Source organism: Chelonoidis abingdonii, chromosome 2 (assembly GCF_003597395.2).
Source record: "Chelonoidis abingdonii isolate Lonesome George chromosome 2, CheloAbing_2.0, whole genome shotgun sequence".
Lineage (NCBI taxonomy): Eukaryota > Metazoa > Chordata > Testudines > Testudinidae > Chelonoidis > Chelonoidis abingdonii.
This window is the reverse complement of record NC_133770.1, coordinates 118760626-118781020: the sequence shown is the minus strand read 5'-3', so window position 1 is coordinate 118781020 and position 20395 is coordinate 118760626. Positions and strand designations below refer to the sequence as shown.

At 44.3% G+C, this 20395-nt stretch overlaps 1 protein-coding gene across 1 annotated transcript in view; it reads left to right on the top strand.

Moving 5' to 3' along the window:
- The first annotated feature begins 2720 nt into the window (after window positions 1-2720).
- ZNF830 (zinc finger protein 830) overlaps window positions 2721-20395 on the top strand; it is a 31290-nt gene continuing 13615 nt past the window's right edge. The window contains exons 1-6 of the mRNA XM_032765586.2: window positions 2721-2865; window positions 3896-3995; window positions 12213-12336; window positions 16540-16573; window positions 19282-19481; window positions 19982-20072. Coding sequence (XP_032621477.1) covers window positions 2726-2865; window positions 3896-3995; window positions 12213-12336; window positions 16540-16573; window positions 19282-19481; window positions 19982-20072 — 689 coding nt within the window. The 5' untranslated portion in view covers window positions 2721-2725. The remainder of the gene's footprint in view (window positions 2866-3895; window positions 3996-12212; window positions 12337-16539; window positions 16574-19281; window positions 19482-19981; window positions 20073-20395) is intronic.

Sequence of the window (20395 nt, the reverse complement as noted above, 5' to 3'; positions counted from 1 at the left end):
GAGGTGGTCAGCAGGCAATCCAATATACAGCCATACAGAATACAAATGTCACTACATTGAGTAGCATGAAGAAGCAAAAATGAAGCCTGTGAAACAGAACATGGATCTAATATTTTCACCAAGAAGACCTCTGCTAATAATGTTCTGCTCTAGACAATGTTTCAAGATGGTCCAACGTGAGATGTCTACAATGTGGAGGTGGCACGTACATTTAAGTAAAGTCCACATGGGAGAGAGGAGGACATACTCTTCTACCTTAGTTCAAATGAGAAAGAAGCCTTCTTGGCTTCTGCTGGTAACTAGGCTACCCTAACCAACCTATCCTTCACAAATGTAGACCTACCCCTGAAAAGAAATTACTACAACCCCAGCCAGTTCTCCTTGAACCTTCCTTCTGCTTACCAACAGCTCCTCCACCTTGTGCTCATTTAGCTTCAGATGTTTCTCAGAAGCCTGTCATGTTGTAGCTCTCTATATAACCTCTATTCTATTCTCTGCTTTGCATTATCTGCTTTATTATGTTCCTATGATTATATTCAGCAGTAATGCAAGGAACTTACAGGCTTGTATCCTGTAAGACATTGGCTTCAGCAGTTAGCATGAGGCTTGAGGTCTATGAACTTTGGCAGAGATAAACTTAGGTAACCCATAAGTTTTGGGGAACTGGAAGTAGAATTTAAGAGGGAATTTTGTCCATAATGACATCAACCAACCATAGAAACATGAACTAACACCAGCTTCTGAAATGTTTTAGACGGAACATCCAACTACAAGAGTACCATGGCAACGAATTGATGTATATGATGGGGTGAAATCATAAATATATTAACCTATAGGAGAAAAAAAACACCTTCACATTGGTAAGGGGAGGAAATAGAAATAAGGAAGAGGGGAAAAACCCCTACTGAATATGCATTAGACATGGTAAGGTTAAGGTAACATATTATAAAAGTGGGATCCCAGTGCCCTCTGCTCATTGGGAAGGGCACTCTGTACACTGCAGCCCAGTTTGGCTGGAGTTCATTAATTTCAGCTGAGTCTCCCTGTCTTGCCATCCTGGATTTGAGCCCACAGGTTAGTGAAAGGGAGAGCTCAGAACCAGGGGGAAGAGGGCACTCACCTGACCTGAGCTCAGTGCTGCAGGGAGCCAAGAAAGTAGATTTAAAAACAAAAATCCACTAGCCGGCCTTCTTCCCACCCGCTTCCAAGGTTTGATTTCTGAAAACACCTGGGCAGCTAACCCCAGGCCAAGCCAGGGGAAGGAGTACAGGGGAGATGAAATCAAGCTAGTTCCACCTTTGAGCCTGTAATAAGGGCTTCATCTCTGGAGATACGGTGACCCGCGCCCTATTGGGGCACATGGTCATGTCCCATCCAACCCCACCTTCCATCTGTGCAGGCCTCCCCCACCCTGCCCTCTTCATTAGCCATCTTTCCCTGCATCACAGTGGGCTACCTACCACAGAGCTGTGAGAAAGAACACATTTGGATAAAATCAAGCCCTGGCTAATGTGCTCCCCTCTCAAAGTGTGCCTGACTTTAGCAAAGTACTGAATTAGCCTCCACAAACTTCTTTTCCTCCCCCACAGATTATAGTGATCTCAGGCCTGGTCTACACTGGGGAGTGTGTGTGTGTGGGGGTGATGTAAGATATGCAGCTTCAACTATGAGAATTCCGTAGCTGAAGCTGAAGTATCTTATTCCGACTTACCGCATGGTGCAGGATCAATGTCTGTGGCTCCCCCGCCGACTCTGCTACCACCGCTCAGTCTGGTGGAGTTCCGGAGTCGATGGGGAGTGCGTTCGGGGATCGATATATTGCGTCTTGATGAGACGCGATATATTGATCCCCAATAAATCAATCACTACCCGCCGATACGACGGGTAGTCTGGACGTACCTTAGGCCTAAGAAGACCTGGAATGCCATTCCTTCTGAGGACATGCTTCATTGAAATGTAATGACATTGACTTGGTGTGCAAAAGAATGTACTACAAAAAGCATGGAATGGATTTTATTAATACTATTGAACTGCTTGGTAGGGTTGCCAAGTGTCCGTTTTTTGACAGGGAACTCCGGTGTCTCTGGTCAGCTCCTGCACCTCCAGATGTAGAGCCCTCATCCCCCCCACCCCCCACCTGGAGCCCCATCCCACACCCTCAACCCTACTTGTGAACCCACATTGGTGACTTCCATCACTGACTGTCACTGTAATAGGCAGTGAAAGTTGCAAGATTTGGTCACTTTGACACTTTCTCACTTGGGAAACCACAGTCACTAAATCCAGTGACAAAGTAGCTAAGGGTATGTCATCACTAGCAAAATTAAAGTGTTGCTGCAGCAGCACTTTAATATGGCTGTGTAGTTGTTGCACCAGCACTGGGTGACATCTCTCCTAGTGCTGTAAAAAACCCACCCTCATAAGGTGAGTAGCTCCCAGCACTGGTGCGCGGTCTACACTGGCACTTTACAGCGCAGAAACTTGCAGCCGGGGGTGGGGTGAGGGGGGGTGGTTCACACCCCTGAGCCATCAAGACGGCAAAGTACCAGTACAGACAACCCAAAGCTGAATGAAGGGGCGGGGCCTATACACAGCCCCGCCCCCTTTCTGGCTCGGGGTCGATTCCCTCCGCAGGTTCTGAGTTCTGGCCTCGCCCCTTCGCCTAACGCGAGACCTGGCCGAAGGAAGGGGCGGGGCTTAGCGACCCCTAAAACGGAAGTGGCGGATGAGGCATTTCCGGGACAAGATGGCGGCGAAGCCGGGTTCGGAGCGGAAGCTGGTGCAGCAGGACGAGCTGCGGCGGCTCATGCGGGAGAAGCAGCGACAAAGCGCCGGGAAGAAGCGAATCGAGGCTCCGTTCGCTAAATATCCTTTCCCGGAGCTTCAACGGCCTCGCGTTAATAGCGCCGGGGCTGGTGCCTGGCGCGAGGACCGTGTGTCTCCCCCTCCGTGAGCCCGGGCCCGCGCTGCCGGCCGGTGTCCAGCTCTCAGCCGGTGCCGGGTTGGTCCGCGCTGCCCCCTCCCCCCGCCCTTCTGGGTCGGGGACAAGCCGGGACTCTTCTGAGTTCCCAGTAAAAGCCCCGAGTTCGCGATGCTCCCGTCGTGCCCGAAACACAAAACCCGTTGTGCGGCCCAGGGGAACCCTGCCACCGCCTCCCCCCGAACAGTGACCGGCGAACAATCGCAGTGCGAGGGGCTGGGTTCCTGAGCAGGGCGGTGAAGGTGTGAAGGGATTGTTACACCCGAGGAGGAAAACCTCCTTCACGTCTGTTTGTTTATGCTTTGCCCTTCACCAGCTGGGACAGTAAAACTGCTAGTCAGTTTCACATTTCTTTAGTCATAAGGCCTGATCCTGCATCAACATCTACAAGCACTTGCCCCATCTGAACTCTCATTAAAATCAGGGCAGCTCTGCACAAGTGCAGTGGTCTGTACTATTGGATTATGATATAGAATGAAAGCTGTAAATAGTAAATTACAAATCTTGTCTACTTGAATGCATCACAGATACTTTGAAATTACACACATACTCTTATACCATTTCATGTCCTAGTAGTCCTGCAATGATACAGTGGCTGCTAAACTTTATTGGTTCACATATCATCTTACAATATTGTTTTGAAATGAATGGATGGTACACTAGTGGTAACACAATTTGGGCACTCCTACATAGCACAATATAGTGTTTGCTTATAAATTGAAACACTTCTTTCATGATAAAACCCTGAAATGTAATAGTAATGGGATGTTTTTAAAAATACTTACGTTGTGGGTTTCACTTCCTCAGCGTGCCTTTGAAGTGGTATGTTAAAAGTGTCTACAAATTGGAATTTCAAAATTATAATTTTGAAGGTTATGTGTGATCTTGAAATATTTCCTCAACTTGAAAATGTACATATAATCGTTTAGGGCACTTAAGCTGTACGTTGTGCAACACCCAGATTAAGAGTGAACTTTTGTGGCAAACACACATACTAGGGAAACAACACAAAGAGGTAAGATATATAACAAGATTTATGAGAACAATTTTTAATCGTTGTGTTTGAGTAACTTGTACAGATTCTAGGTTAAATAGCAGATGTGATGATGGGAACTTGTACCATTTAAAAAAAATTGTACATTGATGATGTGATAGTGGCACTCATCTTTTTGGGGAATGATCCATCAAGGCAAGTCATGGATGCAGGTGTTTAATAACTATTATGACATTTACAGGGCCATATATGGAATCTTTTTGCAAATTGTCAATAGGTTTCTATTTATAATTTAAGGTAATGGCTACACTTCAATAAGTGGCCCATGTTGGCTAACTTGAGATTGCAGTTTTATAGTCCTTCAGCAAGTGTAGATGCAAGAGCTGGAGCCCAAGTCTATACTGCAATTTTATGGCCCCACACGCCTGAGTCAGCTGACACTGGGCCAGACACTTGTTTTATTTTTTTTTTGCATTGTAGACATACCCTTGAAAACATTTTCTGTAATTTTAAAATGTAAACATCTGTTTAACAACTGTATATGTCAAGTTAATGGAACTTCCAGGTGGTAGATACTTGATTTTCTAAGGAGTATTGTCAAGGTACATTCACATTAGGAAAAATGATGGGCTGCTTTTTTTTTTTTTAAACCATGTGTTAGCTAATACACAGTGACTATGTGGTAAAATCCTAGTGTGGGCAAGACAGCTTATTTTTTTCACTTATTGTAGCAGGTGTGCCTCATGGATATCTTGACCCGCTAACACATGTGAAAACTACAAGCTGCCTTGTCAATACTAGGATTTTAGTATGCATTTATTACTTTGTGTTAGCTAATATGTGGTTAAAAAAACACTTTTTTGTTTTGTTTTTTTTTTAAATGAAGGCAAGGCCTTAGTGAAGCAAGGAGCTGGCTCTTATATTGGTGGAGTGCTAATAACTGATGGCTTTAGGCTAGATCTTGGATATAAATGCATTTAAAAAATAAATCAAGTCTGTCTTGATACGAATCAAAACAGCTACTACTGTTTATAGAAAATTCAGAGATTAAACTAAGTAGTTCAAATATCATTAATAAGCCTGTATGGAAGTTATGGATTCTTTGATTCATCTCTTTAAACAGAATATCTCTTAATGTGTGACTTTTGGGGACTTATGCATGTGTATATTGAGTAGTCATGATTGAACAAATTTCACTGAGCTGGCACATGAGAAACTGGGTTGCATGGGAAGGTAAAAATCTAAAGCTAAAAGTACTGAGTTGTGAGAGACATGGATTCTGTGATCTATTGTCTAGTGGGGTTTTTTAAGTGAAAACTTACATAGCTGAGGGTATGTCTATACTACGGGATTATTCTGATTTTACATAAAACGGTTTTGTAAAACAGATTGTATGAAGTCGAGTGCATGCGGCCACACTAAGCACATTAATTCGATGGTGTGCGTTCATGGTCTGAGGCTAGCGTCGATTTCTGGAGAGTTGCGCTATGGGTAACTATCCCGTAGCTATCCCATAGTTCCCGCAGTCTCCCCCGCCCCTTCGAATTCTGGGTTGAGAGCCCAGTCCCTGATGGGGCAAAAATCATTGTTGTGGGTGGTTCTGGGTACAGCCTCACCCTTCCCTTCGTGAAAGCAGCAGACAACCGTTTCGCGCCTTTTTTCCTGGGTGAACTGTGCAAACGCCATAGCACAGCAAGCATGGACCCTGCTCTGATCAATACCACAATCGTGGACGTTGTAAACACCTCGCGCATTCTCGTGCAGTCTATGCTGAACCGGGACCTGCAAAGCCAGGCGAGGAGGAGGGCGGCGGCTACAGCAGCGGCGACGAGAGTGATGAGGACATGGACACAGAATTATCTCAAACCGCGGGCCCCTGCGCTTTGGAGATCCTGCTGGTAATGGGGCAGGTTCTAGCCATTGAACGCCGATTTTGGGCCCGGGAAACAAGCACAGACTGGTGGGACCGCATAGTTTTGCAGGTGTGGGACGATTCCAGTGGCTGCGAAAACTTTTCGCATGCGTAAGGGCACTTTCATGGAACTTTGTGACTTGCTTTCCCCTGCCCTGAAACGCCATAATACCAAGATGAGAGCAGCCCTCACAGTGGAGAAGGAGTGGCAGTGGCAAGCCCTCTGGAAGCTTGCAACGCCAGACAGCTACCGGTCAGTCGGGAATCAATTTGAGAGGGAAAATCTACTGTGGGGGCTGCTGTGATGCAAGTAGCCAAAGCAATCATTAAGCTGCTGCTACGAAAGGTTGTGACTCTGGGAAACGTGCAGGTCATAGTGGATGGCTTTGCTGCAATGGGATTCCCTAACTGGGGGGGGGGCGATAGATGGAACCCATATCCCTATCTTGGCACCGGAGCACCAGGGCACCCAGTACATAAACCGCAAGGGGTACTTTTCAATGGTGCTGCAAGCACTGGTGGATCACAAGGGACGTTTCACCAACATCCACGTGGGATGGCCAGGAAGGGTTCATGACGCTCGCGTCTTCAGAAGCACTGCTCTGTTTAAACTGCTGCAGCAAGGAATTACTTCCCAGACCAGAAATAACAGTTGGGGATGTTGAAATGCCTATAGTTATCCTGGGGACCCAGCCTACCCCTTGATGCCATGGCTCATGAGCCATACACAGGCAGCCTGGACAGTGGTCAGGAGCTGTTCAACTACAGGCTGAGCAAGTGCAGGATGGTGGTAGAATGTGCATTTGGCCGTTTAAAGGCGCGCTGGTGCACATTACTGACTCGCTCAGACCTCAGCCAAACCAATGTCCCCTTTGTTATGCTGCTTGCTGTGTGCTCCACAATCTCTGTGAGAGTAAGGGGGAGACCTTTATGGCGGGGTGGGAGGCTGAGGCAAATCACCTGGCCGCTGATTACGCGCAGCCAGACACCAGGGCGATTAGAAGAGCACACCAGGAAGCGGTGCGCATCAGAGAAGCTTTGAAAACGAGTTTCATCACGGGCCAGGGGTACGGTGTGACTGCTGTGTTTGTTTCCCCTTCATGACCCCCCCCCCTTGATTGACTCATTCCCTGTAAGCAACCCACCCTCCCCCTTCGATTACAGCTTGCTTAAGGAAATAAAGTCACTATCGTTTAAAAATCATGTATTCATTATTAAAAAGTCATTATAAAAAGAGGCAGAGAACTGACAAGGTATCCCGGGTGTGGTTTGGGAGGAGGATAGGAGGGAAGGAAAAGGCCATTAAACACATTTCAATGTAATGACAGCCTTTTGGTTGGACTGTCCACGGGGGTGGAGTGGGCGGGTGCACGAAGCCTTCCCCCACGCGTTCTTACACGTCTGGGTGAGGAAGATATGGAACATGGTGAGTGGTGAGGGGTTACACAGGGGCTGCAGCGGCACTCTGTGACCCCGCTGCTCTTCCTGAAGATCCACCAGACGTCGGAGGATATCAGTTTGATCACGCAGCAGCTCCAGCATTGCATCCAGCCGTTGATCTTCCTGCCTACACCTCTGATCTTCCTGCCTACCTCTCTGATCTTCCTGCCGTTCGTCCTCCTATCCTCACCTCGAGCGTCCCTCCTCCTCCTCACGTTCACTGGCATCTTTCCTGTAATTTGATACCACGTCCTTCCACTCATTCAGATGAGCTCTTTCATTGCGGGTTACTTCCATGATTTCCGAGAACATTTCGTCTCGCGTCTTCTTTTCCTCCGCCTTATCTGAGATAGCCTTCGGGATGGAGTAGGGAGACTTGAAAAATGTGCAGCTGCATGAGGGAGGGAAAAAAGGGAGAGAGTAGTTTTAAAAAGATACATTTTACAGAACAATGGTTATACTCTTTCACAGTGAACAACACTATTCACCTTACATAGCACATGTGATTTCACTACAAGGTCGCATTTTGCATCTAATATTGAGTGCCTGCGGCTCTGGTGTTACAGATCTCACAGACGCAGGTCCGGGCATCAGAATTCAGCTTGCATGCGGCCATGGTAAGCCATTGTCTTTCGGCTTTCTCCAGCCTTCATATACACAGTGCCCTCTGATGCTTCTTTCCTGTTAACATGCAGCAGCAGAAGCCAACCCCCCCCATCCATTCTCTAGGATGATTGCTTTACCCCTCCCCCCACCGCATGGCTGGTATCATGGAAGATCACTGCTAATCACCCCCTTCCCCCCCCCCCCGCGTGCTGGTAGCTGGGAAGATTCCTGCTAGCCAAACGCAAAAAAGCTCAGCGCTATCCTTCTTCCCCCCCCCCCGCTTGGCTACGTGCAAGGAAGGATTTCTTTTAAGCAACAGCCCAGTAGGAAAATGGCCATCTCTGTCCCCTTAATTAAATTCCTGAATTTCAACCAGGTTACCATGAACGATATCACTCTGCTGAGGATAACAGAGCGAGATAAAGAACGGATGTTTCTTGAATGCCAGCAATCACCGGGACCATACGCAGCTATGCTTTGTCATGCAATGATACCCGATTACTTGCTACATGCATGGCGTGGTAAAGTGTCCTACCATGGTGGACGGAACAAGGCTGCCTTGCCAGAAACCTTCTGCAAAGGCTTTTGGAGTACCTCCAGGAGCGCTTCATGGAGATGTCCCTGGAGGATTTCCGCTCCATCCCCAGACATGTTAACAAACTTTTCCAGTAACTTTACTGGCCGCGAATGCATCCCAAGCCCTCATGGCAAATCAATCATTAAAAAACGCTTGCTTTTAAACCATGTTTTATATTTACAAAGGTACACTCACCAGAGGGTCGCTTCATGGCTTCACTGTCTGGGCTAGTGGCTTGGGAGGGCTGGGAGGGTAATTCCGTCTGGGTCACAAAAAGCTCCTGGCTGTTGGGGCTAACGGAGTGCTGTGTGCTCTCTGCAAGGTCGTCCTCCTCTTCCTCCCCTCTCCTCCTCATCTTCCCCCCGCAGAATCCTCAGCCATGGTTGAGATTACAACCCCCACCTCGGAATCCACGGACAGGGGTGGGGGGTAGTGGTGGCGCAGCCCCCTAAAATTGCATGCAGCTCAGCGTAGAAGCGGCATGTTTTCGGCCCTGACCCGGACCTTCCGTTTGCTGCTTTGGTTTTCTGGTAGGCTTGTCTGAGCTCCTAACTTTCACTCTGCACTGCACTGAGTCCCTGTGTGGCCTTTTTCCATCATAGCCTTGGAAATTTTTTCAAATATTTTTTCATTTCGTCTTTTGGAACGGAGTTCTGTTAGCACTGAATCCTCTCCCCATATAGCGATCAGATCCAGTACCTCCCGTGCGGTCCATGCTGGAGCTCTTTTTCGATTCTCAGGAGACTGCATTGCTTACCTGTGCTGATGAGCTCTGTGTGGACCTGTGCTGATCAGAGCTCCACGCTGGCCAAACAGGAAATGAAATTCAAAAGTTCGCGGGGCTTTTCCTGTATACCTGGCCAGTGCATCCGAGTTCAGATCGCTGTCCAGGGCGGTCACAGTGGTGCACTGTGGGATACCGCCCGGAGGCCAATACCGTCGATTTGCGGCCACACTAACCCTAATCCGATATGTAATACCGATTTTAGCACTACTCCTTTCGTCAGGGAGGAGTACAGAAACCGATTTAAAGAGCCCTTTATATCGGTATAAAGGGCTTCGTAGTGTGGACGGGTACAGCGTTAAATCGGTTGAACGCTGCTAAAATCGGTTTAAACGCGTAGTGTAGACCAGGCCTGATGGTGTCTATGCACTTCTGCTGCCTTTTTCTGAGCAGAAAAGCAGCACTTAAGAGAGAGCTGCAGGTTTCTCTCATCTTCTCCTAGCACTACCTCTGCTGTGACACTGAACTGTAGGTGCTGATGGTTTTAAACTATTAATTAAATGTTAGTAAATTATTTTAAACTCTTGAAATTCCCTTGTTTTGCAGTTAATACTTCTGGCTTTTTTTTTTTTTTTTTTTTAACCAGTAATAGATTATTTTTACCTTTTCCTCCCCAAGGTAAGACCATGATTTTTCACATAGCTTAACATGACAAACCACTGACTCGAGTCATGAGTATGTTGACTATCCTAAAATAAGTGCACCTGTTGCCTACTAGGTATATGCGAGAGCCAGAAATTGGATGAATTTCGTGCTTCTGAAATTCAGGCTTTCCCATGAACAGCCATGATTCTAGTAAGAATGTATCTGAGCTCTTCTTGCAGTTGAGATGATCTTTCACTTCTTATTTATTTTGTTTTTTTGCTGGGCCTCTATTTTTACCTCAGGATAGAATTTACAAATATTTTTTGTAATAATTATGCAAAGGAGAATGCAATGGTCTAACTTCAGGTCTCTTGAACCTCTGTTAAGTTAAGGACTCTTTACTTAGAAGCTAGCATGTGACTATATTATAGCATAATTCTCATTTGTAAAAAGAAAATTATGCTATATATGCATTGCAGCTGGCAAATAATCTCACTACCACCTAATGTTTTTAAAAAAGATCTAGACCTCAAGCACACTTTGTAGCAAGGCAGAAAAAACAATTTTATTGCCAGTTTTTAAGAGCGTATGTACTAACAGATAATGGCATGTGAACAGATTAGAGAGAGAGATGCAGGAATATATAATTTGATAAAATAACAATTTATTTTATTAAATTTAAAAAATAAAAGTATCCCAATCCTGTTGTGTAGATTTAAAAAAAAAATATTGCTTTGAGTCTGATGTGATTGCTGTCTTGAGGTTTTAGAATGTAATGCATTGTTTTGGTATAGACCCTGACAGATATCTGAAACTCGTATCTTTCCAACCCTATCCATAGGGTTCAGGTAATGGTGACTTGTGATGTGGACACTTCTCTTTTAGAAACTGAAGTGAACCTGTCGACTCATTTCACTCAGGCCACTAAAGGGGCATGAGATGATAGCAATTTTAGGCAGTACTGACCTGGATCATGTTTAAATCAATGATCTAAAGGTGAAAGACCCCACTGTCAATCTCTTGAACCATCATATCTGTTCATTTTTTAAAAAAGTGATTATATCACCAATCCTAGCATTTATTGTATAGCATTTACAGTACCTATAACCATTGAAGTACCTGTAGCTTTGGGCAGGTCTACACTACTACTTAGGTTGATCTAATTTACATAATTTAGGGATGTGAAAAAGACTTCCCCGAGCGACATAGTTACAGCGACCTAAGCACTGTTCACACCAGTGCTGTGTCAGCAGGAGATGCTCTCCCGCCAATATAGCTTCTGCCTCTCATGAAGGTGGGGTAATTATGCTGATGGGAAAGCACTCTGCCATTGGCATAGAATGTCTTCACCAGATGTGCCACAGCAGCACAGCTGCATTGGTGTAGCTGCACCAGTGTAGTATTGCTAATGTTGACCTGCCCTTTCATTCCTTACTTCACCTTAGATCAGTAGATCTCAACCAGGGATACATGGACCCCTGAGGCACATACAGGTTTTCCAGGGGTACATCAGCTCGTCTAGCTTTTGCTTAGTTTTACAACAGGCTACATAAAAAGCACTAGCGAAGTCAGTACAAACTAAAATTTCATATAGACAATGACTTGTTCTACTGCTGTCTATATTAGACACTGAAACGTAAGTGCTATATTTATATTCCAACTGATTTATTTTATAAAGTAAAAATGAGAAATTAAATGATTTTTCAGTACTAGTGTGCTGTGACACGTGTGTTTTTGTGTCTGATTTTGTAAGCGAGTAGTTTTTAAGTGAAGTGAAATTTGGGGTATGCATTCACACTAGTGGAAGGGGTACGTACAGTAGTCTGGAAAGGTAGAGCCACTGCCTTCATTACCTCAGTTGTTGTTGTAAGCTTGATTATGTCAATTTCAGTGTTTCAGAGGTGTGCATGTTGTAAAAATGTGTTCTGTAACTTACTGAAATAAAGGTTTCTAAATATTCTGAACTTTAAACTCTAAGGCCTGGTCTACAAGTATAACAAAGTGGAAAATAGGAAATTAGGTCAGTATTAACTACATCGCTCAGGGGTGTGAAAAATTGATGCCCCTGAATGATGTAGTTAAACTGACGTAACCCCTGGTGTATACAGCGCTAGGTCAACCTCAGCCTAGCTACCACCTCGGGGAGGTGAATTATGTACAATGACAGGAGAAGGTAGGTAGCGGTGTAGGTAGTGTCTTCGCTGAAGCGCTACAGTTGCACCACTGCATAGCTTTAAGCGTAGACAAGCCTTAAGTGGGTTAAGCCAGAGTCATTTTTGAGGTTTTGAAAAAATCTTTTGAATTTTATTTGCTGATTCAAACTTTTTTTAACAGAAAATTGCAGAGTTAAAAGGTGCTAAAGAGACAGTACCTGGGCCTACAATTAGCATATCATCATCTCATCCTACCAAAAGAAAAGTTTCTGACACAGAAAACCAAGAAGTGAAGAGAACAAAAGGTAAAGCAATAAATTTATTCAGTGTTTGTGGTACTATTGAACTGTAATCTGACTTTCTATGTCTTGAATGCTTTTCTCCTTTATATGAGACACAAGGTGGGTGAGAGAATATCTCTCTATGGACCATCCTCTGTTGATGGAAGGTACAGGCTTTCAAGCTACATAGAGCTTCTTCATGTCTAGGGAATAAAAGATAAAACATCATGTTCATTGTCTGTTTCATAACCTAGGACCAACACGGTTACTGCAACCCTTTCTCCTTTATGGAAGAGGGAGAAGGCAGGTACTCTGACTTTTCTGTTGATGTTAATTTTATTTATAGATACATGAAATTAAGGTAAATGTGTTTGTTTTTATGGAAACAAACGTGATTTGAAATTTGATATCAATGAAGCTATACTTCCAGAAATACTAATTTTAATATATTTTCCGCTGTTCTGACAGAAGCAATTTTCTTAACCTTCACTTTATTATACTAGCTAATGGCCTTACTGTGACTGAGGGATGAATAAGGGCTAGATCCTGAAAATGGCTTTGCATGAGTGTAGGAGTTGAGACTTTGTACATAACCATTTCTGTAACACTTGTAGTAGTATCATATTGACTCAGCTTGTCAACATGATGTCATGGTTAGGGCCCTACCAAATTCATGGCCATGAAAAATGCATCAGGATTGTGAAATCAGATTTACCGTATGAAATCTGTCTATGATGGGGGAGAGGCAGAGCTGGGGGCATCCAAACCAGGGGCTTCTACCATGCACTGGGCTACAGTGCTAGTCACAGTGAGGCTGGGGAGAGATTCCTCTTCCCCTGCATGAACGCACTCTGGAAGAGATCAGACCTGGGAACCTACCTGGCTGCAAGAAGCTCTGTGGCTGGTGCCTTCAGAGATGGGCTTTTCTCCTTTATGTGTCACTTCTGCACTGCCTTCAGAGCTGGGCTGGGTTCTGAATGCAGCTGCCGGAGAGGTTCCCAGAGGTGAGCCTGATCTCCTCCGTAATCCCGAAGGGACTTCTTCTTCTTCCCTTGCACGGCTGCTCTCAGGCACTTCCCCTGGCTGCAGGAAGTTCCACCATCTTCCCCTGCTTGTTTACTGCCCCTAATGCTCCGCAGCTGTGGGGGAAAGGGGTCATTGTGCTCCTTTCAGATGCAATTATTAGCTTGTTTCAATTAAAAAAAAAAAAAAGTCAAAAACTTGACAGGATATTTTGATTGACACTTTAGGACAGCAAATAAGTCAGGGCTCAGCTCACTGATTGGTAGATATGGGCATTGGGGCGGTTTTCTAATGTAGTGATCTCAATTGGTAGCCTACCGGAAGACAAGTGAAATTACTTTAAAATGAGTGTCCAAAGCAAATAAAAAAATCTCTATAATCATTACTGCAGCGGATCATGTGAAATGGTTTGGAAGTCAAATTCCACATGCCAGTGGTGACAGACTATTTTGTACAAGCTGTAATGTTTCGACAGAGCTCCGAGACCCATCGTTTATTTAGAATGGAACTTGTGGATGCATTTGCAAGTGCTAATATAGCACTGGAAAAACTTGATCACCCAAAGTTGCATGAATTCATTCAACAGGATGTACAAAATTCCAGTTGCTTACCAAGTGAGAATGTACAACAGGACTACCTTCCAAAGGTTTTTGCTGCACATTTTGAGAAAAGGAAGTCTCAAATTAATTCATGTGAGTCTTTTGAAATTATTTCTCGTGAGTCCACTGATGAGCAGGACAACTGTGTAGTGTACGATCTGTTTGATTTTATTTCTGAGAAGGCCGAAGATATACAGACAGGAAAGCTAACAGTGCTTGCCGATTTACGTTTACTTGGATGCTGTTAACTACATTATGATGTAATTAAAACCATTTAAAAACACGATGCAGACTTTGTCAAAGTATCCGCTTTCATAAGCGGCAATGCAACTTACATGACGAAATCTTTCAGATCTTTTCTCCAAGGTCTAATGTCAAAAGCTGTCCATGTTACATGTAATGCACATATAATTTCTCATGTCAGTGAGCTGTGGTGATGAGTTTGATGAAGTTGATAAACTGGTGAGCTACATTAAAAAGATCATTAAATGCTGACCTAGCCGCAAACTTCGATACAGGCAGCACATTGCAAACATGACTGAAATGACTCAAATTGGGGAACAAATCATTGCACTTCCCCTAGAGTCAGCAATTACTTGTTGGAATTCCTGGTTTTGGGCTTTACAATAGCATGCAGCTCACCTAAAGTACTTCTCAGGGTTCATCTCAGAAGAGCTAAGGGCTGGTCTACACTACGGGGTAAAATCGATTTTAGATATGCAATTTCAGCTGAATACGTGAATAATGTAGCTGAAGTCGAATATCTAAAATCGATTTACTCACCCGTCCTCACCGCGTGGGATCGATGTCCGCGGCTCACCATGTCGTTTCCGGAACTCCGTTGGGGTTGGTGGAGTTCCGGAATCGATATAAGCGCGCTCAGGGATCGATATATCCTGTCTAGATTAGACGCGATAGATCGATCCCCGAGCAATCGATTTTAATGCGCCGATACGGCGCGTAGTCTAGACATGGCCTAACACTGACACCAAAAATGCAGGTTTTAACAGACCTTTCAATTCTTCTAAACAATGCACAACTGAATGAGGAAGTTCAGTTCTTTGCCAAGAGCGCCACAGGACTGATGGGCTTAATCACTTGGTTTGAATCTCGATGTGTCACAATCCGCCAAGCTTAAAACAAAGTAATGGATGTACTGTTCTGGGCTGAAGCACAGTCAAACAAAAATCACTCTGATAATGCTGAGTTAAATGCCAATGCTCAGCGGGTGTTTTCTTGCATGGCAAAGAAGCTCAGAAAATACTACTGCTATGGGCAACCGTCAAGCAATGTAGCAAAAATGGCACAAAAGTTTCAACAACCTGCAGCAGGGTTCTTAAAAACTGGGCATATTTTTGATCCTGCACAAATGCACCTGTTAATGCTGGATTTAACTTTGCTTAATACAATTCCTGGCTTTGACAAGAATTGTAGGCTGGAGATTCCTGCTTACAAAAAGATTGTGAAAGAAGTGGACTGTACTTTGCCTGTGCTACAGTTTTGGAACTCAGTGGAAGGCAGAATCCCCCACCTTGCAAGGCTAGCTCGACAGTGTCTGACAAGTCCAACAAACTCCATGAATGCAGAGAGAGCCGTGTCTAAGCACAGACAGGTGTTTTCGGCGCAGAGACAGAATGAAGAAAGGCATAGTTGCTGGATGCTCTGAGAGCGGCCGTCCAGGCAACGAGGAAGTCCTCTCCCTCCCCAACTGGGCTGGGACTAGCAGCTAGGAGCCCCCAGCTGGGGGGCTCCCAGCAGCACAGGAAAGATCAGATCCACCTCCGGGAGACTTCCCCAGCTGCAGGAAGCCCGATGGCTGCTGCCTTCAAACTCAGCTCAGCTCTGAAGGCAACACAGAAGTGAGGGTGGCAATCTCATGAGCCGCCCCACTCCCTTTTGGGTCAGAACCCCCACAGTCACAGCACTCTGGAATTTCAGATGTAAACATCTAAACCCCTGAAGGTGACTCTTTTTAAAATCCTGTGACTGTGAAATTGACCACAATATACCATGGATTTAGTAGGGCAATAATCATTTGTATAAGGTGTATATTTCAGTTTGGTTTTTTTATGTGGAAAAGTTGATTACATAATATTGATTTTTGATTGTTGGAGTATACAGCAGGGGGGGATCCAGCGACAAGAGGTTGCTGCGGGTGGCAAGAGGGAGCCCCATTGTTCCTAGCCATCAAGGGCGGCAAGAGAGCCCCAGAGCTTCTGGCTGCTGCAGGGGGGACCCCAGCAACTCTCAACCATGGTGGATCACTGGGAGGATCCCCAGAGGTCCTGGCTCTCACTGGAGGCAGGGGGACCCCCTGCAGCTTGGAGCTGCCAGCGGAGAAAGACCCTGGAGTCCCCAGTCCCTCCCCTTCCCCACAGCTGCCCATGTATTTTGTCATGTGTATTTTTAGTAAACGTCAAGGACAGGTCACGGACTTCTGTAAATTTTTCACTATTGCTCATGACCTGTCCGTGACGTTTACTAAAAATATCCATGGCAAAAGTGTAGCCTTACTCATCATTATAAATATAATTTTTGTTTTGTTTTTTCTCATCTTTTGTTTTAACAGCAAAGCAGTCATAAGTGACTCTTGACTGTTTTGCAGGTTTAAATGACCAGCCACAGACTTCTGCGTCTGGGTAAGTAGATCCTTTAATTTACCTATTTGTGTAGCCTTTTGCCAGCTACAGTCCTTCTTTTTATTTTTTTTCCCTTTACCCTACCTCTGCACCTGCTGTGGGTAAAGATGTAGCCACCATGAGCCCCTCCCTCATATAGTCTGGATATGGGCGCAGACCCATAGTTTAGCAGCAACTTTTTCAGCTGCGTGAGCAAGATAAAAATCATAGGAGTGACTCAGAACCAGTTAGAAAACAAGTATTCCCTTACTGTCATTACAGGGCTGTATTTAGTGATCAATGTACAGTCTTGCCTTAAGAGCTCAAAGCACAAATCTTAATCTTTTTATGTTTTTGAGAAAATTCTAGTTAAATTTTAGAATCATTTTAGTTATTCTATTGCTGTTTTCTAACCTGGGGGTAGAGGGTGAGGAGAGAAATATTTGAGGGTGAGGAAAGCTATATGACACCAGATGACACCCTGCTGAAAACGTACTTGAAAGTTGCCTGCTTTGCGCCCTTCTCCTGTGGTGACATAGAGGAATGCAGTCCCAGGTAGGAGCTTGACAATGCATGTTTCTCTTGTTTGCTCTGATTGTGCTTAACCACTCGAGCATACAGTATGCTATCTGGCCCTACAAAGCTGCAAATGTACAGTTAATTACCCAGCCCAAGTATATCTGTTAGTTTTTATGGTGCCACCAGACTCCTTGTTGTTTTTTGTGGATACAGACTAACACGGCTACCCCCGATACTTACCCAGCTTTAGTGGAAGCTACAAAATGAGCCAAGTGCAGGATAAGTTAGCAAGCTTAAAAAAAACACATGGGAAAGAAGGAGGTGTAAAAAGATAGGCAGCATGAGAGAAAATGAAAAAAGATGATGATGACTGAAATGGGACATTGTGTTGTGCTTCCACACTGATGTCCATTTCTTTCTAACATTTTTCCCCCTATAAAAAGTTTTGGATCAGATAAGTATACATTGAACCTCATCAGGCCACAAGTACTGCCTGTGAGATAATGGAGTTTACCCTTCAAACGTTATAGAGCTCAATGTCATTGGCTGTCAATGTCACTTTTTCTGAAAAAGAAGAGAGACTTGAGCTCATCTTGACTGAGACAGCCTCTTGGGGTTGTCTACACTGCGTTTTAAAACCCGTAGTAGCAAGTCTGAGTCCAGATCTAGAGAGTCAGGCTCGTGCTATGTTGTTAAAAACATCCACGTAGATGTCCAGGCTCAGGCTGGAGCTCACCTCCCTTCCTGGGCTTCAGAGCCTGAGCTCCAGCCCAGGCCACAGTGTTTGTAGTGCTTTTTTTTTTTTAGTGCCTTATCATGAGCCTCTTGAGTCTGAGTCTATAGACCCAGGCCCTCAACTTGCTGCCATGGGTTTTAAAATGCAGTGTGGGTGTGCCATAGGCAATCTGTCAGAGCGAGATGGGACTTTTCCTTTGCCGAGTAGTATTTGCTCAATCTTATGCTGAGTACTCACAGAAATTACACAGTTGTGGAACTTGTATTTCTTTAAAATCTGTAGTCATAGGTGACGGGTATCAAAGGCCGTGGGAGGCTGAGTCTCTCCAGACAGCCCTGTGTGGCCTTGCCTGTGCTCCATCCTCAGGCCCCCTCCTTCCTGGTGCTATGCTGCAGTGGGCTCTTTCCCTTTGGTCCCTGGCTGGGGCTAATGGCAGCTCCCTGTTCTTTGGGGCAGGGTGAGGGGCTGCACCGCCTGCCCAGACAGCGCTCTGGGGCTGGAGGGTGGGACACCACCTGCCTGGCCCTCTTGAACTGAGGGCACTTGGGCGGCCCAGGGTTTTTTGGGGAGAGGGCTCTAGTGGGCAGGGCTTTTGGCAGAAGGGGCAGGCAAGGCCGGAGGCTAGCCTCCCCAAGCCCGGTGTTCACCTGCCACCTATGTTTGTAGTGATATCAGTCACTGCAGTGCCTATTTTTAAAAGGCTCAGTTTCCTTTGTATGTTACATTAACATTTTAAAAACACAAAAGGCCAGCGTTTTCTACCTTGGATGCTAAAGTTATGCTTCAAATCCATATTTAGGTGCCTAAATATGTGACCTGAATTTTCAGAGCTACTGAGCTCTTACTGACTTCAGTGTGTGGGTGCTCAGTACCTCTGAAAATCAAGCCTTTTATTTAGATGTCCAGTTTAGACACCCAGCTTTGAAAGTGTGGGTCTCACTCTTGATATTGGAAATGGGTGAGATGTAATACATATGGAAAATAAAGAACAGTTTATTATAATTTTATGGTACCATGTTTTAGGTAACTTTTTAATAGAACTGCTTTATCATGAGTTTTTTTTCTTCCCTGTATGTAAAATATATGCACATTGCTTTGTGAAGATGAAACTGGTATCTGAATCCATGTAGCTTCAGGGGACATGATAGGGCAGTTACACTTTGGTGTGGGACATCTTTTTTTTTTTTAAAAACCCCTTTTGTTCTGTTCTGCAGATTCTAATACAGAATTAGTACAATAAATGTGTTTGTAGCACTGACCTGACCATATCTGGTGAGCTTAAAAAGAAAACAACAATTACATGTTGGTTTCTAGGTGGTGGTTATTTTATATTACACCAGCAGGTACACTGTTCAGTATATTGCATTATCTGTAGGAGATGCTTAGGGTTAGGGTTCACAAACTGTATTTCAAACATTGTTCTGTAACTGGTTTTGTTCAAGTACAAATATTTATATCTTGCGTCCTTTCCTAGGCTACCCACAGATTTTTTTGATAAAGCAGACTGTGCAGATACAAAAGCACTGCCTTCAAAAGGTCCAGGTCCCAGTTTACTGACAGGAGATTATGATGAGGAGGAGGAAGAAAAAGACAATACTAGCAAACCACCCAGTGTGCAAAAAAATGAAATTCCACCCACAGCTCAAGAAACAGTAGCTAATGCTCTACCAGCAGGTAACTTTGGACTGTAAAATATAAAATTCAGTAAGAAGAAATTGTTGACTATTTTATTGTAAATTATGCTGGTAGGTATTTTATAATTGTTAGACATTTGAAATAGCACTGATGGGTATGTTCTATTTGGGGTTTTCTCCTTAATTTTCTTATCTGGTATATTTATGGAAGTATGATTTTTGTCAGGTGACTGTGCTGAAGTAATCCATGTGAGAAAGATTCTTGCTAATGTATGTCATTATACAATATTTTCCTAGCATCCCAGTAAAATTATGTTGCAATTATCTTTCATTGCAGTGATGTTTGTAGAATTAAAATATGTAATAATGCGTGCAACATACTAATTATTTGAGCCACCCGGTGGAGTATTGACTGGCTAGTTTTGTTTCTTGATTAACACAAATGATACTAATTTAAATTCCTCTTTAGCCAAAACTTTGTGTAGAAGCTTGAACCATAGGTCCCTTTGTACATAAGGTTGTGTATGTCTTTTCTCGTAGATTTCTTTGACAACAAAACGACAGCTGCGCCCATAGTCTCCCATTCAGGGTCTATTCAGAAAGCGGAAGTTCAAGAAAAGGTAGTGGAAAGGTAAATTAATCAGATCAAATGTTAAGAGGAAATGCAAATAAGTTTCACTCTTCCAGATAATATACATAACTTTGACCATATTTAGGACTTTCACTTTGAACAGGTAGAAGATTCGTCTCACTTACAGCAAGCTGTCGTGTTTAAGCATTCCAAAAGATTTTCAAAAATAGGAACCTAAAGTGATGGGAAAGCATTTGGGTGCTCACTACTTTTGAAAACACCTAGGAGCCTAACTTCCAGCTCTGAGTTCTGGAATATTGACCCAAACCTATTATTTACTCAGCTCCTTATGTGTTTGATAAGGTTTAGCTATAGAAACAAAT